This window comes from Furipterus horrens, unplaced genomic scaffold (genome assembly GCF_987537825.1).
Source record: "Furipterus horrens unplaced genomic scaffold, mFurHor1.1.pri manual_scaffold_6, whole genome shotgun sequence".
Lineage (NCBI taxonomy): Eukaryota > Metazoa > Chordata > Mammalia > Chiroptera > Furipteridae > Furipterus > Furipterus horrens.
Genome location: NW_028327176.1, coordinates 37,792,107 through 37,819,915, shown reverse-complemented (window position 1 = coordinate 37,819,915; position 27,809 = coordinate 37,792,107). Strand labels below are relative to the sequence as shown.

The window sequence follows — 27,809 nt, the reverse complement described above, 5'->3', positions numbered from 1 at the left end:
AGACACCTGGTTCTAGTCTTTGGCTCTGCCACTAACTAGGATTAACTTGGACAAGTCATCTAAGTTCCAAGTTTCATGATGGAGTTGGAGCAGATGGATGCTAATATTCCATTTTTCTTATTTTTCCTTTTTACCACAAAATGAATTCATTTATCTTAAGTCAGAATGGAAAGTCCTTTCTGATCCTGCCATTCTTCCAACCAAACTGAAAAAATTCAAGTGTTTTATAACTCTTGGCTTTTTAAAAAATTAACTATAATTGAAGCATCTGTTTGAACAGATTTATTTAAAAAAAAAAAAAAAACAAGCTTAAATCTAAGCACTATCTCTGCAATATCTCCCTTGTGGATATGTAAACTTTTAACCTCTTACCTTGAATAGAGTTTCCACATTTGCCCTATTTAATCAACAATAAAAGTCAAATATATCATTCCTTGTATTTTTTTCATTAGCAGCTTATTGTAATTCCAAGTAGAAAGGCTTTGTTTTGGGGGTCGTTTTTTTTTTTGTTTGTTTGTTTTTTTGTTTTTTTGCTGTTTTACATTTTATAGTGAGAAAGAAGTTAATTCTAGTTTATCAAAATAATTTATAGCTTAAAATTCCTCTAAGAGCAGAGTAAAAATAGCCTCCATTCCATTTTAAGCTTTGGTCTAAGCAGTGCCATTGTTTTAGGATGTCACATACTAAGAAAAAAATTATAAATCAGTATTGCTAATGCTATTACACACTTTTAAAAATTCTCTATTTCAATATGCACAATGTCTTTGATTTTGTTTGAACCAGTTTCCTAAAAAAATAATTTAAATATTTTGAAGACATTTAAAAACCAATTTTGGTATCTGCAATCAGTATCAAGGCCAAGATTAAGAGTTTACAAAAAGACAGATAAGGGGGATTTTCTATTTTAATAATAGTCCACAAAGTGAAGAAAAAATAATTTAAGTAAGGTAAAATAAAGTTAGAAAGTAGGACACCAAAAGTCAACAAAATATGAAACATCATCTAAAAGTCAACAAAATATGAAAATATTCCAAACTGGCAAAAGTGGGAGAGTGATAAGCCATCTCTTCAAATTACATATTGAAATAAAATTACTAATTTTCAGGTGTATTATTTCTAATTTTTTGCTCTATAGGACAATCATCTTGCAATCCCATCAAGCCTTGATTAGCCAAATAAAGTTTCCGGAAAAGCTAAATTTGAAAGGATAGAGGGAGGAACTTGTAACCAAAAACAAAATAAACCTTCACATCTGTGTCAGCATCTGAAGTTGCTCTGTAAGATCCGATAACTTATTAGAAAGCAATCTCTTTTGCAAGGCAGTGGATTTACATCATACATTTTATCTCTCCAAGGAAATTCTAATTACTGGTTCCAATCATTTCTGATTGATTTGCTTTTTATTCATCCAAGGTATTCTCTGCTCTATGATGAAATCAAGCCTTCAATAAAATTCCAAAAATTTTAGAACGATTTACAAGCTCCAGATGACTGAAAGTTTTCTCATGTCCATTTGGCATTCAGGAATAGAGTTTCATCAAATATATTCAGAAGAAGAATACATCTGGCACTCACTAAAACAAAGAACTCACCAATGACATAGTTGAGGCAAATTAATGTCACATAAGTGCAAATCTGCCAATATTCTTTGAGGCCAAGGCTGCAATCCAACTTCCACGTATTTCAGTGAGTCTTCTGTAAGGCTTAGGCCACCAGATACATGGATTAACATTTGGGGGTATTTTAGAAATAAAGTTGAAAATACACATGATCTTTCATGTACAAGTTTATAATGATGTGTGTGTGTGTTAGAAAAGACTTAGCATCTTCTGAAAACCCACTTAAACTTACCTTTTCTCTTAGCCTTTTGCTGACTCTGATTCAGTGACAAAGACAAAGAATCAAAGAATTTTAGCACTAAAAAGGATATTAAAGGCTCTCTTTTCTAAGGACTTGTTTCAACAATGGCAAGTAAAACAGAAATCCATACGTAAATTCACCAGAAAGGTATTTTCATGGATAATAATGGTAAACTTAGCTTTTCAAAAGTATTGAATGTTTAAGCATCAATATGAAAGCAGCCCAAGAAAATAATTTAATCAACATTATTCTCTTGCAAGAATAATGTTACAGAGCTACAATTGTCAGTGACCATTTTTTTTATCATGTTACTAAGAAAACTAGTATTTGACAAATGAACAATTTCTATGAAAAGCAAAGGCTTATACAGCCAATTCTGGCTCGAGCATTGGCTTCTCGTTCAACAGCTTCATGAGGGAATATTCTTTTACAAAGCAACTGGACGCAAGTATTACCTGACTGGCTACATGGCCAGCAATTGTAGGCTAATTCTAGGATCTGAGCCTTGGTCTCTGGAATGCCAGGGATACCCACGGAGTTCAGTTAGAGTGGACCTTTATCAACCACTCTTAGAACTGAGCCCACTGATAGGATATCTTTGAGTCAGATACACATTTCAAAGCATACAATGAATGATCATCAACATCTCTGAACCACTTCTGAAACTGTGATTTTTCCCTCCACCAACCAGAACTTGAAATCTTTAAAATCTGTTTCGCCTGAGCTCACAGCAATTTAGCAAGCTGAATTTATTGCAATCTCTAATTGCAATCTGCTCAATCTATGTATCAGTTTGAATCTTTGTAGTTGCACTACATAGAAGAAATCATTCATGCCTCTTTTTCTGTCCCTGCAATCCTAAATTCAGTTGGTAGTGGGGAAAGAATAACATAGAAAAGCATTTAGAGCAGGGGTTCTGGCATCAGACAGCCTGCTATTGCCCTCCTCCCCCGCCACCCGCCCTATCTCTGATGCTCACTAGCTACATGTCCACAGCATATCCGTGGCAAGTCACTAAACTGCTCTGTGCCTCAACTTCTTTTTAGAAAATAGGCATGAATAACATTACTGTTGAGTTGTCACATATGAAGTACTTAGTTCCTGACACAGTATAAGTACTATGTGTTAGTTGTTACTATTCCTTATCAGTAAGAAAGTATAACTTTTATAAGCCACTTGAAATTCAAAAACTTACATATCTCAGAGCCATTTTATTCCAAAAATACCATCATCTCAGGATGTCATTCAGTATGGTACCATGCATTTCTATGACCCAGGCATTAAACTGCAGCAAATTAAATGTCCAGACTCTACTTCTTTCTAATATCCCAAGAACTAGAGATAGTTACAAACAAAATATGAAGAAAAATTTTAATCTTAGTAACTTCTTCTTTTGTATCATACAATGAATCTGATTTACTAAGCTTACAGCATGAACTGAGTGATAGGTCACTGTGATTAATAATAACAACAGCAGCAATAGCTGTGTGCAAGGAAATGTACTATGGGCTTTATGTGTGTTCTCCTACATAATACTCATAAAAACCTCTACGAGACAGGAATTACCATTATCCCCCATTATATGCATGAGGAAACTTTGGCTCAAAGAAGTTAAATAATTTTCCCAAGGTCCCAGAGCCAACGAGTGGCACAATTAAGACGTGAACCCAGGCTCTCTGGATGCAGGCCCTATACTCCATTGCCCCTTCACTGGGGATTATCTTAGGGTACAGCTATCATTTTTTAACAAATCACTGTGACTATAGGAGATTTGATATTACTGGCAGAGCCTGAGTCACATGCTCACCCCAAAAAAAGTCAGAGGAAAAATAAGCTCCATACAAATCATACAGACTGGATATGTTCTAAGTCAAACTGTGGTTCTGGATTCAAGGATAGTAAAAATCAGTAAGTAAAGGATATAAATGAAATAAGGGCTCAGGTGGGTGTCCCAGCTCCTGGCCTACCTTGTAGTTCACAAGCCAAATCCTGGAATTACTGACAGCTCATTTTGAATAGGTTGTCTTCCAGTAAGTATACTCTTCATATGCTCTGTCTCATCAGCACACAAGAAACAACTTAAACCACTGCAGAAGACAATTCTGCCACATAGCCAGGCCTAATTTCCAGGTTCTGGGCCTTGATATTTTAGTTGTACTGGCACTCGGCCATTTCCACTTATTTTTAGGACCTAGGAGCTTTCTTTTTGGGAAACTTAGGGGCATTCTATAGACAAAGCCTGCCACTATAAGGGCTGGTTTCCAAAGAAGAACCAGGATATTTATTAGTAGAAGAGGGAATAAATGAGAAACAGGCAAAAACAATGTGGTAAATTAAGGGTACATTACAGGTAAGTTACAATGTGATAACAAGAGATAAGTACAGTATAATCACTACAGCTAAATGTTGTTACTCTAGTCAACGTTTATGTAGAATTGACTCAAAGAAGTTTAGTCACTGCAATGGTTGCCCAGCGAGAGCATGGCAAAGTCCAGGCAAGAGCTCCTGGCTGCCTGTCCTATTTTCTTTCTACTATATCTTTCTTCTACACAAACTTTTAAGTTTACCTAGGACTAAGGGGTTTCCCAGAACAAAGAACTGTCACTGAAAAAACTGGAAAAGTCCTCAAAAATTAGGGCCACACTATGAATTTCATGGTCCCTAGGCACATTTGCCTTCATGGGCCCCTTTCTCCATAAAGAAATTATATCTTACAACTACAGTGGTATAAAGACATACGGAATCCAAGCTAGATGATATCTACTCTTTCCTTCTGCCTTTAAAAGAAAGTGAAACATTGGAGCACACTTTTGGCTTCCTCCAGAGGCTGTTTCTCCAAAGTTGCCAAACTGTTCACCTGAATAAAGACTCTCCTTTTACCACACCCCCAAAAAAGGAAGAAAGTAAAACATTGTGGGGGACCCCTAAGAGTACCATGGATCCCAGGATCAGTCGGGTCTGTGAATATACCATCACGGACCCAGGTTCCACGTGTTGGCCACACACAGCATGTGGATCACTTTCATGCCCAGGCTGCCTTACCTCTGGGTTGCAACTGAAGCAAATGACTCCATTGCTCCCCTCCACTGCAAGCTTGGAAAGCCTTTCCCCTAACAATGGAAAAGAAATCTTCCCTTCAATTTTAATTGGCCTGAAGTGGAACAATGGCCTACCCTGAGAGCTGGAGAATGCATTACTGATTTTATCATCTTTAGACTCATTAGAAAATAGTCTATTGTTAGGAATAGAAACATACCTAAATAATACTGGGTTATGTTATCATGGAGGAATGGCCTACTATAGCCTCTCATACCATAAGTTCTAGTATGTAAGAAGAATCACTGACATGTAGTGGATATTAGACATGAGTTTCTTGCTCTGTCCTCACAAGCTTAAAAAGCAGAGTGTTATCCTCCTCATTTTACAGAAACAGGAACTGAAGTTTAGAGAGCATAAAAGATTTGCTCAGGTTAGATTGTTCTTAAATAGTACATAAAAAGGACAAAACAAAATAAATATTAAAAAATTAGACTTAATCAAATTGTAAAATGCTTGCTCTAAAAGACAACATTAAGAAAATGGAAAGACAAGGTAAAGACTTGGAGAAAATATTTAACATATATATGTATGTTATATATATATATATATATATACACATATATATGACAGATACCCTGGCTGGTTTGGCTCAGTGGATTGAGCGTTGGCCTGCGAGCTAAGTGTCGCTGGTTCGATCTTCCAGTCAGGGCACATCAGAGAAGGAAAACTCTGACTCCAAAAAACCTCCGCTGCCTTGCGGCATACCTCTTCAGGGGAAAGGCTAAGGGAGTAAACCCTGACAGAAAATCCGGAGCCGGAGTCCCTAAGGCGGTTTGACGTTGTAGTCAACACCGGCAACTCCTGCAGCGCACCTGAAGCCAAGCTGTATTGACTCCGTCTTTCCCTTGGATCCTTCAGCTGCGAAGAGAGGGGGGGTCTGCTGCATGGGCAACAGCAGACCCTCCATATCACCCTGCCCAGGCTCTGTAGCTTCAGCTTCACTGGAGAGGACACTCCAGCGTCATCGCAAGATGTCGATTCAACACGGGAGGAGACAGATACCGTGTCACTCCCGAGTCGGACTGCACAACCATTCTCGGCGGTGCAGATAGACTCTTAAGAAGCTACACCATCGTCTCTCGAGACGGACGGCTGCCGACGGATATATGACAGAGGACTTGCAGGAAGACCATGTTTTAAAAAGCATTATAACTAATAATAAGAAAACAATAAAGAAATTATTTAAAGATTTGAAAAGGCTCTTCATAAAAGAAGATATATGAATGGACAATAAGCATATTAAAAATGCTCAGCATCACTACCCATCAGAGAAATGCAAAATAAAACCACAGTAAGATGCCCCTTACATACTCCCCCAATAATGGCTAACATTGTAAATGACGGACAATACTAGGTGTTAGCAAGGATGTGAAGCAAATGGAATCTCAAACATTGCTGACAGGAAAATAAAATGGAAGTCACTTTGGGAAACAGTTTGACACTTTCTTGTAAAATTAAACATACCCCTACCATATGACCCAGCAGTTCTCCTTCTAAGTATTTACCTAAAAGAATGGAAAACATGTCCACACAAAAGTTTCTATGTAAATGTCTGTGATAGCTTTATTCATAAGCAATCCAAACATTCATTAACAGGTGAACAGATAAATAAACTAGGATATGTCCACATAATGAAATACTATTTGGCAACCAAAAGGAATGAACTTCTGATACATCTCACAGCAAGGATACATTTCAAAACATGCTAAGTGAAGAAAGCCAACACACAAAAAGTACATATTCCAGGATTCCATTTATATAATTTACGCTGAGAAAAGACTGCAGAGGAGCAAGTGTATAAGTGTCTATCAGGAGGCTGTTGTAATAATGCAAGTGGAAGATTGTGGTGGCTTAGAGCAGGGTGCTCACAAAAGAATTGATAAGAAGTGGTCTGATTCTGGATGTATTCTGAAGATAAAGCCAACAAAGGTCTCTGAAGAATTGAATGTAGGGTGTGTGGGAAAAAGAAATCAAGGGATAACTCCATGATATTGGGCCTGAACAAATGTAAAGATAAAATTGCTTTTAATTGAGATAGTGAAGTAGGTGGAAAGAGTAGGTTGGGAGAGAGGGCGAGACTCCAAAGACCTCTACAATTTGAAATGTCCAGCAGGTGTACAGATGAAGACAAATCAGCAGTTGGATATATGGGAGACGTTCCAGGCTGGAGACAGAAGTTGGGGGTTTTAACCCACTATTTCTGAAAAAAAGGTTCAGGATACGTAGAAAGAATTCAAAAAGAAATAAAATGTCTGGACAGTAAAAAGTTACTGTATAAAATTAAAGATCCATTTCTTTTTAAGTTTGAAGGTCATTGAAGGATAGGAAAATAAACTTATTTGAATTTTGGTAGTAAAAATCTTCAGTACTTATTATACTCAAATAAGGCTCGGGTTGTGAAGCTCCTCCGATCTTGCCCAATATTGTGTGTCTTGCAACCAAATTGGCAACGTCTGGGCAACGCACTGCATACCCCAAAGATAAGGAAAGAAGGGAGACGTCCACTTGACAGCCTGTCTCTTGCAGGATCTACTGCCTTCCCCATAGCAGGAAAGGAAAAGGAACTACTTCTCTCCCTCCCACCCTCCTCCTCCAACCCTGGGTCAAAGCACTTACTTAATACCTTCAGTTTACACGTTGTCTTATTAATGAAATTGTATTTGGCTCTTTGCTTCTTAGAAGACAGGACTGCCTTAGAAGCAAGCTATTAATCTGATTTTAGAGTTGGAGGCTTCAGACATAACTGCAATCTTTGTGCTATGATTTGAAGAAGCCAAGGGGAAAAAAATTTTTTCTCTCCAGATTCCTGAAATTCCACCATTAGTATGAAAGGTGAGAGTGAAGTGTCCAACTTTGAATGACCAGTACTGGGGACTCCCACAGATGGAGAGAAGAAAGGCAATGAGTGAGAAAAAGGATCCATAAAAAAGGGAGGTTTGAGAGACCAAAAACAAACCCCACCTCACAATTGTGCTAGTGTGAGTTCTACTTGGCCCATTCCCAACACTTGGAAGGTAGTAGGTCACAAACATTTGTTGAATGAATGAATTATCCTTTGTTTACATTTGAGGAAGCAGACCCTACTTCACTCCAGACACAAACAAACAAACAAAAAGCATCTGAAAGAAAAGAAAAAGTAATCGGTTCTATTAGTGAGATTTTTTTTTTTAATTCACTAATTGGTATGGTGTAGAGGGGTGGAATTAAGCAATTTTCCAGGACTCTTAGAAGCTCTCCTCCAGAGATGTTTTCCCCTCCACAGGCACCAGAATTTGCCCGGGAGGCTGGAGCATCACCAAGGCTGATTCAAACCCCAGACAGCCTACCCCACACGTGCCATCTTCGGCCTGGGGTTCCGGCATGCCTGGGAACTGGGGAAGAGGGGCTGGCAAGGAAGGGCAGGTAGTGCGTAGAAGAGACCTGGTGGAGGGACGCGGACCTGCTGTGCGGCGTGCTCTCCCGCCGGGCTTGCATTGCTTGGCTCAGCCCACGCGCCTCCCTCAGTCCTCTCCTCCGCCCCCCTTTGCCCTCCCCTTCCCCTCCCTTTTTCCTCCTCCTCCTCCTCCTGCAGCAGCGGCGGCTGCCAGACCTCGCCAGTACAGACCCACGGGGCTGCCCTCCCTTGCGCCTTCCCCTCACTGCTCGGGCCCGGAGCGCAGCGCGGCCGCGCAGGTAGGAGCCCTCGACGCGGGGGTCACGCCATTGCGCCCAGTGCTCACAGGGCTGCGCGCCAGCTAGTATGTGGGGTGACCTGCTGGGTGCAGTGTACCCGAGAACTGCCCCAGACTGTGCAGGATGTCTCAGGCAGAGAGGGAGGTGGAGGTGTGCGGTCTCGGAATTCGATCTGTCAGCATGTGCGAGTACCAGGGTGACATCTGTTTGTATGGGTATTTGTGTGTTCGCCAACACTCATCAGACAGGGCTTTGCCCATAAACGTGGTTTTGAAAATCTCAAGGGGCCAATGTGCGAGCTTTAAGACGCACCTGGATTCCAAAGGAGCTGGTTAGAAGCTGGAGCGCTGAGCAGCTACCGGGACTGCTGCCTATTCGCCTCCTGTTAAGAAAAGGGACCTCACGTCTCTGGGGGCTCCAGGCTGGCCATCCCGAAACTGGTACCTCTAGCTTCGGTGTGGTCCCCCGGTTCCGGCCCTAGGCAGCCCCAGTCCTGAAGGTAGCATGTCGGAGACCGAAGGACTAATAAGGCATAAGAGAATCAGACGCTCCTCTACACAGCATGATTCTTTTAAACAAAAGCTGCGCCCAGAGAACGGAGTGGAAATACCACTTTGAGAGTTTGTGCTGGGGCTGTGAGAAGGAGCTCTGAGAGGCAGGTATTCCAGAACTGGGAGGAGATTACCCACCCCCCGAGGTTTGCTTTGGAGTTTTGTTTCGTTTTTTAAGTTTGAAGCCAAGGTAATTCATATTGGTTCGCAAGTATTTCTACTAAGCTGTGCAAAGAACTTCACTAGATGGAAGTGAGCTTATAGGGAAAAGCTTTAACATTCAAGGGAATAGGAGACTTGCTGTCCCACCTCTCTCGCTAAATAAATAAATAAATAAGCACCATCTCTTTTGAAATTAATTACCCTCTGTTCTTTTCCTTCCGCCCCATTCTGGAGCCTGTTGTGTAGGTGCAGTATAAAAGGTATGCTGTATGTCTTTATATATATATATAGAGAGAGAGAGAGAGAGAGAGAGAGAGAGAGAGAGAGAGAGAGAGAGAGAGAGAGAGCAAGCGCAGCCAGATGGAGTCAAGTGAAATGTAATTCTGCAGCCCCATTACACACTTTGGTGCCTCATTTGGCCAGGGGAAGGTTGAAGAGGGGGAGGGTCGATGAGAAAGTAGATTGGAAGTTGGTTATGGTGGAGCCTCAGCTTCCCCCACCCTCCCTTCCTTGCTTCTTACTTCAAAGATAAAGTTTTGTTATTTCTCCCGCAGCTGATACTAAGCATCGGTTTGTCCTGTGTTTTCTTTGAGATTCACGATGTTGAAGGCCCTTTTCTTAACTATGCTGACTCTGGCGCTGGTCAAGTCCCAGGACACCGAGGAAACCATCACGTACACGGTAAGGGGTGATGGAATTTGAGATAAGTGTGGTTCAGAGGGATTCTGTGACACAGGAGAGACCTGATCCACTTCTGCCTGTGTATGTGGGCGGCAGCCTGCAGAGGGTAATATATTAACGCATTAGCATGGTGCACCTTTAAGATCCCTTATAAATTGTCAGTGGTACTTTGAAAAGTTCATTCAGGTCACCAATTGAGATTGGACCCAAAATGTAATGATTTGTGCAAGGCCCCCAAAAAGGAACCCGTTTAAAACAAAAACCAAAGTAAGCTACATGTTTCCAACACATTCAGTAAATTAATGGGTGTAAGGAATTGGAAAACCTGGACTCCTGTATACATGCAGATGAAACAAAACTTGCAGAGTAAGCCTCAAATCAAAAAAGAAAGTTAAACATTACAAAAGCACTGTGCCTCATTTGTGTGTGCAGCTTATGTTCTCAGGTAAGTGGCCTTTGTTGAGTTTATAAAGGCTAATATTCATTTGTAGTATAACTGATAACTCATATAAATGCCCTTGAGATAGACTTTGTGTTACCAGGACATGGTATTTGCTCAAGTGGTTTCAAAATGCATTGTGTGAAATTTGATTTTGCATTTTCTAATTAGTATATCTGACATATCCGAATAATATATGATTAATTAGTTAACTGCATGGGTATAACCAATGTTTACTAAAATATTGAAAATATTGTCTGACCTCTGCCACCCACTGCCAGGAATGGATGTGGTAAGAACTGAGGGCAGTACTTACCTTACTTTTTACACCTCTGTTCTGTATTTTCTGCTCTTTAATCAGTGCTATGAGGCAAATGACATTTGTCCTGGATCAGAATATGAAAGACATATTTTTTACTTGTTTCCAATTTAAAATTAAGTAATCCTACTTAAAAGAATGTGCAATTTTTAAAAAAATAAAACTGAAAAGTGAGCTAATGTCAATTACTGATAATAGACGTTATCTCACTTTTTTGGTACCATATTATCCTTAGAATGTTAAATATTCATCTGGCAAATGTTCCTTGTTGTTGTTCAGATCAACTATAAATCAAATAGGGTTTAATATAAATATTTTATTAACTTAATGGTAAATGTAATTGCTTCCTCTACTGAAAAGGAATGAGTACATGTTTTGTTTATCTTCAAATGAAAATGTTTTGTTATGAGGCTAAACTTACTACCTTCTTAAGGAGCTAAAATTAAATTAGCGATCCACTTTTATATTCATCTTATAACCCCTTCCCTTTGCTAATCACCTAAACCTTACTCATCTTTAGCAAAGAAAATTCCCTGTGGATTAAGCACGATTGTTTTAAAATTACTAACTAGGGTTCACTATTATGACAACAGATTTCCCAGTTATGACATCCTGCTAAGATTAGGTCTATGTATTCTCTTTTGAATTGTATATGCCTAATAACTCATGGTTAAAGGAAGATGTAACTATTTTTAAGTACCCCACTTTGTAGACATTATCTCCTTTCATTGTCACAGCAAAGTATGAGGTAAGTGGCATTATCTTCCTTCTACTGATAATAGAATTGAAGATCTGAGTATCTGACTTGCTTAATGCTACACAGTCAGCAAGTGGTTAAGCTTAATTCACTCTAGGCTTGTATAATAGTAGGTCAATGTTAAAAGTACTGGAACTAAATACTTAAAACAAACTTGAAGTCTTTTCTATTAGCATACAGATTATTCAAGTGAACTGTCATTGAAAGATACTTTTCAGAAGAATGGGCTCATATCCACAATATAGCATTCCCCTTCTATATTAAAGATAGGAGCCATTCAGTTATTTACTCGCCAAGTATCTACCATCTGCATATGCAGTTCTCATTACTATCAAGAGTTTAAGCTTATTTGTTTACTAAGAAAATTCAGACCTTAACCTCAAGGAATTTACCCTGGGAAGATGCTGTTGAAAAATACAAAGTTCCTAAGCAAGTACATATAATATTATTATAGAGATTATTCAAGTTGCTAAAGCAGTAAAAAATCAAGGATGTAATTAATGTCAATGTGGGCATGCTAGAGGAGCTAGAAACTCTGTGATGGTTCCTGAATGAAGTAATGACTTTGGATTAATCTAGAAAGGTTGAAGAGGCACCTGAATCAGAAAAAAGAAGAAAAAAAAGCATAATCAAATTTTAGAAGTGAAAACAACCAAGACAAGTCCAATAAGTGACAAGGTCAGATGGGCTAGAGCTGGGTGGTAGGGAGAACCTGGAGATGATAATAATGGGAGATTAGAGGGCTGCAGGCCACTGTGATCTCTTGGATGGAGGAACAACGGGTCCACGAAAGCAAGATTGCCATGGAGGCTATGTGCAACCATGTAGAGATCTGGACACCAGCTAAGGAGTCTTGCCTACTCATGAGGTCAGGAAGTCTTATACTAATTGGTAGATACAGAAGTGAACACAAAGTCAGTAGAACTGATGGGAAATAATTGGGAAAGTCAATGGTGATGTCAAAATTATAATCCTGGGTCCTGAGAATGGTATAGTTCCTTGAACATTGTTGGGAAACTAGGAAGAATGAGTTTTGGAGATAAAGTGAGTTTAGAGTTGACCTTATTAAGTTTCAGATATCAGTAAAATATCTGCACTGACTTCTCTGTCTCCATTCAGCTATTTACTTGCCAAGTGTCTGTTGTGTGCATGAGCAACTCTCAGCTGTATTAAACAAAGTTGTTTATTATTTTGTTTATACTTCCTGAAGCATCTCTCTTCCTTTCTCAAGAAGTAGCCCATGCTAAGTGAAATAAGCCAATCAGAGAAAGACAAACACCATATGATTTCACTTATATTTGGAATCTAATGAACAAAATAAACTAACAAACAAAATATAAACATACTCATAGATACAGAGAACAGACCGACAGCTATAAAAGGTGAGGGGTTGGGGCCAGGGTGAAAAATATGAAGGGATTAAGGGAAAAAAAACCCATAAGCAGACAACAGTATAGTGATTATTAGAAGGATAAGGGAGTGGGGGGCAGGTAGAAGAGGGTAAAGGGAGGATAAATGGTGATGTAAGAAGACTTGACTTGGGGTGGTGAACACACAATACAATATAAAGATGATGTATTATAGAATTGTACACCTGAAACCTACATAATTTTATTAACCAATGTCACTTCAATAAATTCAATAAAAAATAAAATAAAGTAAAATAGAAAGAAATAGCTCATAGATGAACTGTACTAGAATTACCTGGGATGCTTGTTAGGAATTCAGATTCCAGGCCTCCTACCCAGAATTCAATCTTTTGAGTGGAACCAGGAACCTGCATTTTAATGATCACCCTGAGTGATTCTTAACCATATTACACTTTGAGATTCACTGACCTTCAGTAAGAATTCAGTTCCTGACTGTCCCAAAGAAAGGCTTCCCAGGTTTGGCCCTGCTTACCTCTCTAACCTCATACCTACCCACCCAAAACTACTTGCACCTCCTCCCCCCTTTAACAATTTTAATCCTGTAAGTCCCCATTCACTTGTGGCCTCCCCTATAGAGTCTTTCTTTCCACCCTGTTAAGCCCACCTACATTTCTGGGCAGAATCCACCACTCCATCTACATGCATATTTGTGTCATGGCACTTGACATCTCACTCCAACTTGTCTACCCATCTGTCTCCTCTTCTGGCCTATGAACTGCTGAAGGACAGGGACAAGGATTCCCAGGGACTAGGATTGTGCCTTGTATGAGATGGTACTTGACAGATGATTCAGTGAGTGAACATAAGGACCTGTGGGAACTGAAACAAGGAAGCAAGCCAGTGTGTGAGGGAGGCTCTGGACTCAGCTGAATAGGAATGACAAGGAAAGCAAAGTTCTGAACTGCTCTAAGAGGATTTAGGGAGAGAAGGAAGAGTCAGGGGCTGAAAAAAAGAACTCTGTTGAAAAAATTGGGCGGGGGAGTTGGATTTACAATGTGGGAGAAGAAGCAAATAAAGCAAAAAAGAGCAGAGCAGTCAGTGAGATGGGAGATTAGTATCAAGACAAGAAAGACTTCCAAGATGGTCATGGGTGACTATATCAAACACAACAGCAGAGTTGAACCAGCTGGTGATTGAAAAGGGACACCTGAAGTGGGGCACTGCACAGATTTGTCTTTAAAAAAAGAAAAACGAGATAATATTAAACCACTCACTTCATCATCTATTTAGGACTCTAGAGCAAAGATTTTTGCCATAAGAATAAAGCTTTTAGAGTGACTTCCTAGGGACTGGATACACTAACTAACTCTCTCCTGGCCTATCTTGATGTTTTCTTCACAGCAATGCACAGATGGATATGAGTGGGATCCTGTAAGACAGCAGTGCAAAGGTGAGCCAACTTCAAAGAATTCCCATCTGAATATAGCTTTTTGTGTTACTCTTCATCTCATGTCACTCTTCCTGTCTGGTTTGTATTATACATAAAGGCATGAACATACATGTACATGTTCAGTTTTCCCCATAAGAAGATTCTTGATTTATATTATTACTGACCGCAGATATTGATGAATGTGACATCGTCCCAGATGCCTGCAAAGGTGGAATGAAATGCGTCAACCACTATGGAGGATATCTCTGCCTTCCTAAAACTGCCCAGATTATTGTCAATAATGAACAACCTCAGCAAGAAACACCAGCAGCTGAAAGTGTGGGTGCAGCTGCAAATGCGGCTGCAGCCTCGGTTACAGCTGGGGGTGTAGTAGCCAGTGGCATGGCAACCAGTGGAGTAGTGCCTGGGGCTGGTTATGTCGCCAGTGCTGCTGCAGTCGCAGGCCCAGAAATGCAAACTAGTCGCAATAATTTTGTCATCCGGCGGAACCCAGCTGACCCTCAACGCATTCCCTCCAACCCTTCTCACCGGATCCAGTGTGCAACAGGCTATGAGCAGAGTGATCATAACATCTGCCAAGGTAAGCATGACTTCTACTAATGAGAACGTTCTTGCCCAAGTGCGCCTTGTGGTGAAAATAACAACTCACAAGTTTTTGACAGCTTCCTACATGTGCCAGATGTTGTGCTAAATGCTTTGCCTACATTATCATATTTTATCATCACAATAATCCTAAAAGGTAGTTGCTGCCCCTATAGTCATCATTTTACAAATGAGGAAACTGTGGCTCAGACAGGTCATCAGTGGTTCTCAACCTTAGCTGCACATATATAGTCACTTGGGAGCCTTCAAAACACCTCTATATCCAAGCTACACCCCAGCCCAATTAAATAACAATCTTAGGGTGGGTTCCAGGCATCATTATTTTTAAAGCTCCCCATGTGGTTCCAGTGTGCAGCCAAGTTTTAGAACCAGGGGTCGGACGTGGTAAGTGCAGAGCCAGCCTTCAAACCCAGGCAGGCAGGGCCAGAGTCACAGCTGTTAGAAGGAGCAGTCAGGTTATTCATTAGAATTTGAAATTGTTCTGCTGAGCTACTCCATAAATATCCCCTTTTGGGTTCTCAAGGTTTTTTTGTTTGTTTGTTTTGTTTTTTTTCATTGAACTTGCCACTGGCATTTTTTCCTTACTGTGGAATAAAGAAATGGGGCTCCTGTTTCCCAGTACCTTTGAAGGAGGGGAGTCTCACCCACTCATATTATGTCTTTTAAAGCTCTCATTTGAACACATTTCATTTATATCACTTGCACCATGGCACTATCTGCCTGAGTTTTTCTGTTTATTTTCACAAAGTATATATATCACTGTGTATTCCAGAAATAGCTATAGACTCATGCTAGCAAAGCAATAAGAATCCTGGGCTTTGAAGACATGTAGGACATTAGCTAACTGGACTGTGTTAAGGCATTCTGTTTCCCTCTTCCTACTTAATAATCCCTTCCAGATCTGCTTAATGTGGAGATTGTGTTACTGAAATAAGCCATAGGAGTCCCAGACTTCAGAACTGACTGAGTAGACCCCATATCATACCATAAATGCCTGGGACACACTGGTCAATGGAAAGGGCCCAGGAGTTCTAACCTTCTACTTACTCATGAGTGAGGAAGAGAGCACCTTCCTCCCTCAACACTGAGGGGTTCAACTGAGATCACCTAGCTGCTGCAACTGAAAAAAGAAACCTCTGGTCCCCTGGATTGCTGCCCCTTATTCATCAGTGTTGAGTTTTATCTTCTGTCTAAAAGATTATGAAGTAGGGAAACCTACCATGCTCTGACTTTTATTATTTTATATTTTGTGTTCAAATTTTAAGTACCCCACAACAAGAGCTAACCCATGCTGTGATGGTGTCACTTTTCAGAGAGCCTGTCATATTAGCATCTGTTTTGTGTTACTGTCATGAGTCAGGATTCCAGTATTGATGATGAATGCCTCAGCATCTGCTTAATATTCTGATATTTAATTTAAGGATTATGTCAAGGAGATAACCTCATGAGGTTATTTTATATATGCTTTTGAGTGAATATTGACAAAAATTTCTGTTTTTTTAAGATACCAACTTTTATTGTTACTGAAATATATAATTATATTGGGAGGTTTGGTGGTATTTTTCCTGAAACTTAAATGTTTTGATGAAATTTTTTAAGTCTCACTTTTATATACTGAATTACTTTTTATACTTCAGGCGTCTATTTCACTAGTACTTAGGAGGGAAAAAAACAGATAAATGGATGGTTTATTTCTCAAAGTAGTTTATAGTCCATCATTGACAACTGAGGAATTCAAGAATGTTGCATATAACCAAATAAGTAAGTTCTAGAATAAAATATATTCAGGGTTTGCAACATTCATTGGTTTCTTACAACATGCATTAGTAGAAATTGTATCATAAAATGTGAAGAATAACAATGAAATCCCATTTATTTTTTCTTAAAAAGATTCAGACTTTCTTACAAAGTAAGTTACTTTTCACATATAAAAGTATTTGTAATTCTTACTCTTTGGGAAATTTTTGTAGTTATAAGCTAAAACTATGAAGTGCCATCCTTATTGTAGACACTATATATGTGCTTACTGATTACACACAAAGTGTTCTGCATAATTCAACCAATTTCTAAAAGTTGGGGGAAGGCAGTCTGTATCACTGGAAGCAGTGTTAAAAGTTTTTTGGATGATTTAAGGCTTAAGTTGGATTTCTTCCCACCTCACAATTTTACAGAGTGCCCACAAATGTGGATTTACTTAATTGTTGATAAAAGGAGGTTATTTCATATGATAACAACAGGATAATCTCTCTAGGAAATCTGACTAACATAAGTCGAGTCACACTTATGCCCATTTACTATTGAGCTGATCAAACATGCTGTCCAGCTTCTTCTAATTGCCTACACATGTATGGCATTCTAATTCCAGGCCAGCAGCACAAAATAATGTTTTATAACCAATGTGAAATTGTGGGGACCTTGGCTTAAAACAATAATGTGCTCCATGGACCTCAATTACTGATATCATTGCAGAGTTTGAGGAGCCTTCTGTTTTAATAAAAATCTCCACTCCCTTTTAAATGTTGCATACTTATGCCCAATAATCCAAACACATTTACCATGGTCACTGGTTCAGAATAAATGAATGCCTGCAAATAGGTCATATTCGTATTAAAATTATTTCTTTTTCCCATATACATTTTTCAGCAGGTATAGTTTATTACTATATAACCTAAAGCTGAGGATGTCTTTAAGTAATGGCTGAAATCTGTCCTGTATTTCAATGTGAAAGTCAATTGTGCCTTTGAATGCACATTTATGAATCATAGATGACCCCTAATAATTTAAATATTTAAATATGTTCTCCTTTATAAATATATACTTAACCAGCTGTCTGTGTTTTAACATTTAATGAATATGTGATCTTTTTACTCCCTTTGTTAAATTTTTCCAGAGTTTTTCAACTTTATGCAAAAACAAGGGGTTTAAAATGCAACATAACATCCAAAAATCAATTTATAGTGAAGGGTTTTTTTTCAGGTAAGTTTTGTTAATTTAGGGTAATGCTGGGAGAGCCACTCACACCAAGAATTCCAAAAGACATGTGATAGCTATAAAATTACATGAACATTATTTCAGTGTTATATGCCTGGAGTCACGTATAAGTGAAGTTTTATAAACTAGTAGTTTCTCCATGAACTATCATCTGCCTCAAAGACAACAGATATTCATCTACTCCAAAAGAAAGTTGAATGAATGGGAAATATACTGTAACCCCTTGATAACTCACTTTATTTTTCTAAATCTTTAGTGCACAGTCTCTATGTAATCTTCCTCAATGGAGATGGAGTTAGAAATTACTAGTTCAAGCTGAGAAAGGATTTTTCAAATCATATATAACTTTCTAAAGTCCCATTCTTGTAGGAAGAACTGACAAGAAAGCATCGATTGCCCAATTTGAAGGAATTTGTTCATGTGATTGAACTTCTGAAAAAGTAAACATGGGGTATTTTATATAACTGGTAATTAAGCCATTAATATACTCATTTATGGTTTATAGGTATCATTACTACCTAGCTAAAGAAACTGCACCATAAAAAATAAACTCAACACAAATGTTTAATGAAGCTGATTATGGAGCCAAATCCAGAATGCAGTGCCTGGCTTGTATTATATAAAGTGAGAATTTGAAACCATAATCTAGGGTTTGCAAACATCTCTGTCTATCCAAGACTGTTCTGGTTTGAAAACTGAAAGCCCACAACCCTGGAAATGCCTCAGTCCTGCGCAAATGGAATGGTTGACCACCTCAGCACACCCCCAAAAACTAAATCTCCTGCATCTCACAGCCAAGAGTGGGAAAGTCCCAGTATTAGAGCCATTTTTTTCTTTCAGGTTAAGGCATTGTTTATCCAATAGGACTGTTTTATTAAGAATTGGTTTTAAACTTTTAAAATATAAACTTCATTGACTTTTATGTACCTGAATAGAGCCTTTCTTTTGAGTTATCAAGATTCCACTTGCCAGTTGTCACTGAGCTGGTTTCCACAGCACTCTAGATTGCATATGTAGGGTACCTAGACATGAGCATCTGCATACTTAGATGCATGTCACTGTCACACCATAGTTAGCTCACCTTACCACATTACTGCAAGGAAAAATTCTACCACACAGCCACATTAAATGCCATGCTTCAACTATAAACTTTTGTTTGCAAATTTTTTATTTTTAAAAAATTTTAGCTATAGATTTAACTAATTTATTTTGTTTTTATCTTTTTTACCTATAGCACAGGAACAACTAAAAATCTTTTTTAAATGCCTTTTATTAAGCCTAAAGGAACAAAAAATTATACTCAGGGCTAAAAAAATACTATACTCTTGGAACCCACCTATTATCTTCCACACATTTCTTTATTAATGTAAGGATAACTAGAATACTATTTTGAAAAGGTTATTATCTATACATCTACTTTAAAAAAGAGAAACTTGAACAAACATATATAGATTCTCAGATGGTAGGGACAACTTTCTTTGACTTCTTTCATTTGAAACTTAAATAATCTCATGTCCAGAGAGGATTTATAAATTATAGTGCAATCAAGTAACTTAGTGTACCTGGTATTGTCATTAATAAACAACTTTCAAACACTGCCCTTTTCTTGATTCTCACTTATGTCATTAGGGTCTCTGGTTACTTTTGTTAGTTTATGAGGAAAGGCCTAATTTTTGTTATAGCCCCCCCCCAAAAAAAACCTTTGACCTCAGATAATAGATTATAGGAAGACTATAATGGAGTAAATTATCATATTAACAGAAAAGAAATATATCAAGCAGAAAGCAAAATGGGTATTTAGCCTGCATACAGTTCTTCATTGTTAATAGCTGTTAATTACCTTTGAGTACCTAAAAATTCTCTAAAGCCACATCAATAAATACAAGTTAAGTTTATAGGGAAAGCTTAAGTACTTTTTAAACAAGCTGATGCAGTATAATAGAAATGATTGATTTCCTCCTGAAAAATCTAGCAGTTTCATAATTTACTTTTCCAAAACTGCAGTCATTGAATTTCTAGATAATTTAAGACTCATTTTTAATATACACTTGTGAACAGTATGTATAGGTATCTGATTCATGGACAGTCAGAAAGTGTCCTCAAAATTCCTTCATAAAAATTGAATGACAGCTATTTGAGGTGGAAGGATGGAAAAGATTAGTATGATCACTCTTCAACAAGGGACTATGCTATATAACTGCCTAACTTAATGATTCCCAAAGTGTGGTCCCAGCCTAGAAGCATTAGTATCATCCAATAACTTATAAATACAAAATCCTGAGCCCCATCAAACCAACGGAATCAGAAATTCTGGGGATGGGGCTCATCAATCTGTGTTTTAGCAACCCCATTATTTGGATTCTTGCTCAAGTTTGAGAACCGGTGTTCTAATTTAATCTTAACTTTAGGAAGCTGCATTTAGCTACAAATATCAGACAGCAGGGTCAGAACACTTTACATGAAATATGAGAAGTAATAAAGAGAAAACATAGAAAATATACATTCTGCTTCTGGGATAGAATAATATTTCTAGTTTACTTTTCTCATCTTTTTTGCTGTCATCACCATTACTCTGATCTCTAAACAGAATCAGTTATGAGTACTGGTTAGCACTATATCTCTGAACCGAGATATGTGCAATCTAGGGTAATAGGAAAAGAAAGAAGACAAGAGATCTTACATCTCTCTATAAAACCTGCAACTGTGAAATACTATAACTGCCCTTAAATTGTCAGTAGGAGGGGGACTTCTAGCCAAGATGGAAGCCTAGACAGACAAGCTTTGTCTCCCTCCACAGCTAAGAAGGAATACACCTCAAAACTAGAAACAACCAGAAGTTCCAGAAAATCGAGCTGCATGGCAGTCCAACAAACAAAGATATAAAGAACAAATACTCATCCAGACAAGTAGAAGGAGCAGAGCCGGGTGGAGAGAATGCAGTGTGGTAGCAGCAGCAGGCCAACAGAAAGTGCAGTTCCATTTTAAAAAGTCAAGAGGGACACCTGGGGAAGGCTCCCAGCACCAGACCAGACCACACAGCTCACAGTTCCAGTGTCGGATAAAATAAAGCCTCATTGCTTCTGACTGTGCAAACCAATAGGGGTTGGGGTAGAGGAAGAAACTGCTGGTCTCTCAGCAGAGTCCATTTGTTTAAAGGGCCCCCACAGTCCTAGAATGTTCTCAGACCCACCCACTCTGGGAACAATGGTCAGAGCAATAGCTAGAGAGGTGCCAGTCCCTTACAGGAAGTAGGAAAAGTGCCTAGAAAAGGGGCAAGTGCTGAGCAAACAGCATTGTTTCCTCTCAGACCCCTCCCCCACATACAGAGGCACAACATGATGAAATGGGTTGGCCTGCACTGACGAATACCCTTTACAATGTAACAATGAATAGCTCTACCCAAGACACAGAGGTAAACAAACATAGGAGACAGGAGAAGTATGGCCCAAAAGAGGGAACAGATCAAGGTTCCAGTGGGAGAACTAGGCAACGAGGAGATAGCCAACCTAACAGATGAGGAGATTGCTAACCTAACAGACATAGAATTCAAAACACTGGTGATAAAGATGCTCACAGGCTTGACAGATATGCTTAAGTATGGCAAATGCATAAGGGAAGAAGTGAATGCTATACTAAATGAAACGAAGGAAAATCCACACAAAACCAAAGGTGAAAGGAAAGAAACCTGGCTTCAAATCAATGATTTGGAACATAAGAAAGAAAAAAACAGTCAACCAGTACAGAGTGAGGAAACAAGAATTGAAAAAAATGAGCAGAGGCTTAGGAACTTCTGGGACAACTTTAAACATGCCAACATCCAAATCATAAGGGTGCCAGAAGGAGAAGAGGAAAAGCAAGAAATTGAAAGCTTATCTGAAAAAATAATGAAGGAAAACTTCCCAGTTTTTGGCAAAGGAAATACACATCCACGTCCAGGAAGCACAGAGAGTCCCAAACAAGCTAGACCCAAAGAGGACCACATCAAGACTCATCATAATTAAAACGCCAAAGATTCAAGATAAAGAGAGAATCTTAAAAGCAGCAAGAGAAAAGCAGAGAGTTACTCACAAAGGAGTGCCTGTAAGACTATCAGCTGATTTCTCTAAAGAAACTTTATGGGCAAGAAGGGACTGGCGAGAAATATTCAAAGTGATGAAAAGCAAGGACCTACAACCAAGATTATGCTATCCAGCAAAGCTATCATTTAGAATGGAAGGGCAGATAAAGTGCTTTCCTGACAAGGTAAAGCTGAAAGAGTTCATCATCACCAAGCCAATATTATATGAAATATTAAAGGAACTTATTTAAGAAAAAGAAGATCAAAACTATGAACATTCAAATGACAACAAAATCACAAGTCTCAACAACTGAATCTAAAAAATAGAAACAAAATCCAACTAAGCAAACCAGAATAGGAACAGAATCATAGGTATGGGGATCATTTGGAAGGTTATCAGCTGGGAGGGGGGAGGGGTAGAAATGGGGAAATGGTGCAGGGATTAAGAAGCATAATTGGTTGGTACAACATAGACAGGGGGAAGTTAAGAATAATATAGGATAGGGTGAAGCCAAAGAACTTATATGCATGACCCATGGACATGAACTAAGAGGGGTGGAACTGCTGAAGGGAAGGGGGTACTGGATGGAGGGGAGCAAAGGGAAAAGAAATTGCGACTACTATAACAACATAATCAATAAAATATACTTTACTGAATTGGACCGGTGGCCAGAAATAGTCCCCACCTTAGTACAAATGGGGTGTCCTCTTTCTCAGGGAAGACCAGACCATCTGGAATTCAAGGTGCCGACGAAGTCCTGAACTCTTTAACGCCAGAGCTCCAAAGCAGTGGAAAGACTGATTCGGAACTTTGGAAAACTGTGAGGACAGGTGGTTACAACTATTCAATTTGGTGGGAAAACAGTGCCAAGAACAGATAGCTACCCAGCAGGAACAGTTCCACAACCAAATTCAGTGGATATAGGAGGAGATAAAAAATTTAGTCAAGTTACAGAGCAATAATGCTTCCTGGGCTTCCTATGATAGAAGTTCTTTAAACAAACAAGTAGCTTCAGAAAGGCAAATGGGTTTTTTTTCCTGAAAACAGCGATAGAAATGAATCTGTTCTCACTTACCCAAAGTCTGAAGAACCTGAAATGCAGCAAGAAACATCCACATCACAACCAGACTGCAACGTGGACAGTGGCTCCATGAGCAGTGGCTATGGGACCTTTTGTGTGTCAGAGTTAAGGGCCCCACAAGTTCATGGAGCATGCGAAGACCTTTGCTCAGCAGTGCAGGACACCTGCCGTGTAGTTCTCGTCACCGGTGGATGGTGGAAAAAGCCAGCGTTTCTACATACGTTCTCCCGAAGAGTTTGGTCCCTCTTTAAAGGAAGATATTTCCTGGTGAATTTAAACATGATTTTCTTGGTGAAAGTAAGATTTCAGAAGTATACAGCTGAAAAACAAATAGGTGTGTAGGATTCCTGCTTCATTTGAAGGGAGTTTTACTTGTTTATTACACTTAAATCTGGTAAGTAAAGCTCCTTGTAACTGTACTGTACTAGGATGAGATGCATGTGAATGTTCATCAGTTTTACTGAAGTCTGTCACTTAGTGCTTGTCGAAATTGAAATAAACAAAGCACATTATATAGTGGTGACACCTGACTTTGTTCCCATCAGCAGTGTTAGAAGACTACTAAACTCTCACAGTGGGAGGCATTGCCAGAAAAACCCTAGGTTTTCTAGTCACTAAAAACTTGCTGAAAATGATAGTGTAGGACCGTATCAACGGTGGAGTTTTGTCACACATGTTCACATAATTGGAAATCAAAAACTACACACAAGCAAGAAGCATTTCTCTCAGTCTGTCGAGATCTTGTTTCCAGGCATGTCCTCTGTTTGGCTCCAATAAACTCTAATAAACTCTGATTTTAAAAATGTTTAAAAATAAAATATACTTTAAAAATTGTCAGTAGGTGAAACTCTAAGTTATGTTATGGGTATGCTAATATGATTGATGCTAAGAGATACCCATACGCTCCATAAGCAGCCTCTTTATATTCATGGTATAAACTTGTGAGATAAGGCAATGCTGTTTGGAGGTTCAGTTCATGAGTCACAAAAGAGGAGGCTGACTCTGACTTTGGTCTTAAAGCGTCTTTTGGTTACCAAAATACCAGAGGCACAGCTGACATCTCATTCTATTTAGACTCTATGAATACCATCAGATATTGGAAGAGTATTCACATAAGTATCTTCCCTTCAATTTAAACTTGATCAAAGATTTACTTGCTATCGAAGACAATAAAATTCTTGTTAAAACTAATTAACACTTAATCTGTGAAATGAATTTCCCTATCGCCATAGAAACAAAAAGGAGCAGATTAGAGTAGAATTGCAAGCCTGGGTAACTTCAGGAATGTGCACTGGTACTGGTTCATTATTTCTTTCTCCAGCAGAAAGTCTCAAACTTTATTCTCTGAAATCAACAAGTTGCCCCATGTGTAAGGATTGCCTTTGCACTTGTTGAATTACTGGCACAATAGTATTCTTTGAAACCAGAGTAAACAAAATTTGCCCCAAATGTGTTTGATTTTGCATGAATGTACAAATAGGTAATTCATGCCACATCTGAAATTCATTAGCCTGCTTCTTTTTCCAGGAGGTAACTGCAAATTGCACACTCAAATATAAAAGTGATCAAGAAAACTGCATTCAAATATTGGCAGAAGAAAACGGCTGTCATTGCAAGCATTTAGCCACAATTGCAGGCTTATAGCTTGAATCTAAATGGTTTGTAAACATTTAATAAAGCAGTGAAGAAATGACGTGAAAGGAAGGCTGAGTGCTAGGATATTGGCAGCACCATGGAAAGCTTATGGCCATCAATTTCATATGACCACAGATTCTAAAAAGGGAGACAGTGAATCAGTGTTATGTAAATGTATACTAAATAGACTAAAAATTGTAGAACTGGGCTAACTCAAATTCTAAAACTTGAACTGCCTTTCTAATAAGTATATATCAGTACTAGTCAAAGGTAACCAGACACTATTGCAAGTGAAATTGATCAAGCAGAACACAATATATTCAATCAAGTTTGAGAACCATTTTCTGTTGTAAGGCACTTTGATAGAATCAAAGTAGAAACAAATGGTCATAATCCTTAATGAACTTTGTATTATTGACCCATGGGTTATCAAATAATAGTAAAAGAAACAAATAGTTCAATAAAGTAGACACATGGTATGTCACAAGAAGTGCATGAAAAATTGCCAAAAACAGAAGTAAATGTAGTGTGTGACACAGATAGCCTTACAATTTACTAAAACCCATATTTGGACAGAGGCAAAAAAAAAACAACATGTACCCAGAAATGTGGTCAAGAGCAAAAGTCTGGTTCCTCCCTGGAATGTGCCACTTAGGAGAGAATGATGAGGGGCAATTGAGAGACCTGATAAGGAAATTAAGGTCCAAACAGCAGAGGAAGTAATCATCATGTAGCCAAGCAGAACAAACACAAAGAAGCATTCTGTCCTTGTCCCTCATGTCTTCCAGTGGTTTTCCAGGAAAGTCCCCCCAGAAGCAGTGTGCTGCTGATATGAATGCTAACAAAGCAAGAGTGGGGTTAGGTAGAGGGAGAACGAATCAGAAAGTTCACAGGATACAGAGCCACTGCACAGCAAGCATCTATTACTGGTTCCATCTGCAGTTCCTAACTTTCCCCAACAAAATATTAATGTATTCCACCAGCTCTGTCTATCTTCTTGAACCGTGTCCCATTTTACTTATTAATGAGTAGATACTAAGCAAATGTTTGACGTTGTATGTATATGTGCATGTGTTTGAATAAATGAATGGTTTTTAATCATCAGAGAACTTAGGCTTAAAGTTTATTCTGAATTCTAAAACTATCCTTGAAAATGAGCTATTGCATAGCATATGAATATAAGGTATATTTTCCAACTATATATGTTATCAAATTTCTCGTTAACTTTGAAGGACTTAAATATTTTGTTCCCATTTGAAGCTTTAAGCCCCTTGACAGAAGAAGCTATAAAGTTTATAATTTATATCTTGGATTGTTGGATTTTTAATAAATATTGGTGAATAAGCAGGTTGCTATTATTCCTAGAGCAGGACCAATAATTGGAAATACTTAAAATCTGTTTACTTTCTGGCAAGATATTTAACCAATGACTCCATCCCTGTGTCAAATACATTTTTCCTAGAAATCTATTGGTAAATAACGAAAACACAATTGAATTTAGAACATGCTAATATTTAAGATATTTGAATTGAAAAAAAATACAGCTGGTAAATATTTATATGAGCTGTCTGATATTGTGAAGAAACTCAGGGCACTTGGTGAAGCTCTACACAATAAGAGTAAAAAAGGAAAAAGGGATCAGAACAATCCATCTTGGTCATTTCCCTCTGCGCAGGCCAGAAATTATCTTTTTACAATCTACTTTGTTCAAATGCTAAAGGGTAGAATCCAGGAATGTCACTTAGTTGGGTGTTTGTGACTTAAAGGAGCTCAGGTCTGATCTGGTCCCAAAGTAGGAAGAGCTGAATTACTAGAGAGGTGAGAAGGAAATCCTTGGATCCCAGGTAAAAAGAAACCAGCTCACTGAAGACCCCTTAGGAGCTGGTAACTAGCTTATATTTGAACTGTGGGTGAAATAAGACTAGTGATTGGAAATACTTAAAATCTGTTTACTTTCTGGCAGACCATTTAACCAATGAATGAAGTAGGGAATAGAACCAGAGACAACCATAAAAGAGCTATGTGTATAGCTCTGCATGTGCCCAGCTAACATGAGAACCATGATAGGAATTGGAACTATCTTTGTGCATATAGTTAAATCTCAAAAAGCTCCAGGGACTGTAGTGAAGTAAGTTTTGCACTCTAAAGATCTGTGTGTGTTGCAAGAAATATAATCCTACTTCCTTGAGTGCAGGTGTGGAACACATTCCAAAATGAGAAACAACTCAAGAGATCCTCTTCAGTGTCTACCCTGGAGACCAGGTCTATCATGATCTAGATTAGGGAATAATTTTTGTTCGATGATGGTTAGTTAGATTTCACTTGTGAAATATTTTGCAGGCAAGCCCACCTCTCACACATACATTAACAAAACAATTATGCCATTAAATTGTTGTTGACATTTTTATTATTCACTGAAAAACTTAAATATTTCAATATCTTTTTTCAATATCTTTTAATATGCCAAAATTACAGAGCAGTATAAGTCCATTTTTCAGAGTCTGCTGTTGAATTCTTCAAATTGTTGATTTCAAGAGGCTTCTTAGAGAATTAGATCAACTTTAATCATTCTCCTAAAATATTTGAGCAATTTAGATATCTGGCATTATTCAAGTTGCAAAACCCACCAGTCAATTTTTTTCTAATCACTGCTTTCTGTAATTGAGGCCTAAAGTGACACTGTTCTATAAGATGGTTTTCTCTCCTTATCCATGTTCTCACCTGAGCAGTTTGTTTGTTTTATTTTAAATATATATTTTTAGGAGAATATTTATTTATTTTTAGAGAGAGGGGAAGAGAGGGAGGAGGAGAGGGAGAGAAACATCAATGTGTGGTTGCCTCTCCCGCACCCCCAACTGGGGACCTGGCCTGCAACCCAGGCATGTGCCCTGACTAGGAATTGAACCGGTGACCCTTTGGTTCTCAGGCTGGTGCTCAATCCACCAAGCCACACCAGCTAGGGCCTCACCTGAGCAATTTGTGATGTCAGATATACCTCATCTAAAATAGAAAAGGACATTCCAAAAGAAGTTGTTAAAAGACACGTTAGAAACCTGTCTTTGTAAGCTAAATGCACTCTTT

At 38.5% G+C, this 27,809-nt stretch overlaps 1 protein-coding gene and 1 long non-coding RNA gene across 2 annotated transcripts in view; one reads left to right on the top strand and one right to left on the bottom strand.

Moving 5' to 3' along the window:
* The window catches only part of LOC150005993 (uncharacterized), a 301,478-nt gene that overhangs the window by 168,881 nt on the left and 104,788 nt on the right, over window positions 1–27,809 (bottom strand). The gene's annotated exons all lie outside the window — the stretch shown is intronic.
* EFEMP1 (EGF-like fibulin extracellular matrix protein 1) overlaps window positions 8,531–27,809 on the top strand; it is an 83,372-nt gene continuing 64,093 nt past the window's right edge. The window contains exons 1-4 of the mRNA XM_090281316.1: window positions 8,531–8,631; window positions 9,938–10,025; window positions 14,312–14,360; window positions 14,530–14,940. Coding sequence (XP_090137442.1) covers window positions 9,945–10,025; window positions 14,312–14,360; window positions 14,530–14,940 — 541 coding nt within the window. The 5' untranslated portion in view covers window positions 8,531–8,631; window positions 9,938–9,944. The remainder of the gene's footprint in view (window positions 8,632–9,937; window positions 10,026–14,311; window positions 14,361–14,529; window positions 14,941–27,809) is intronic.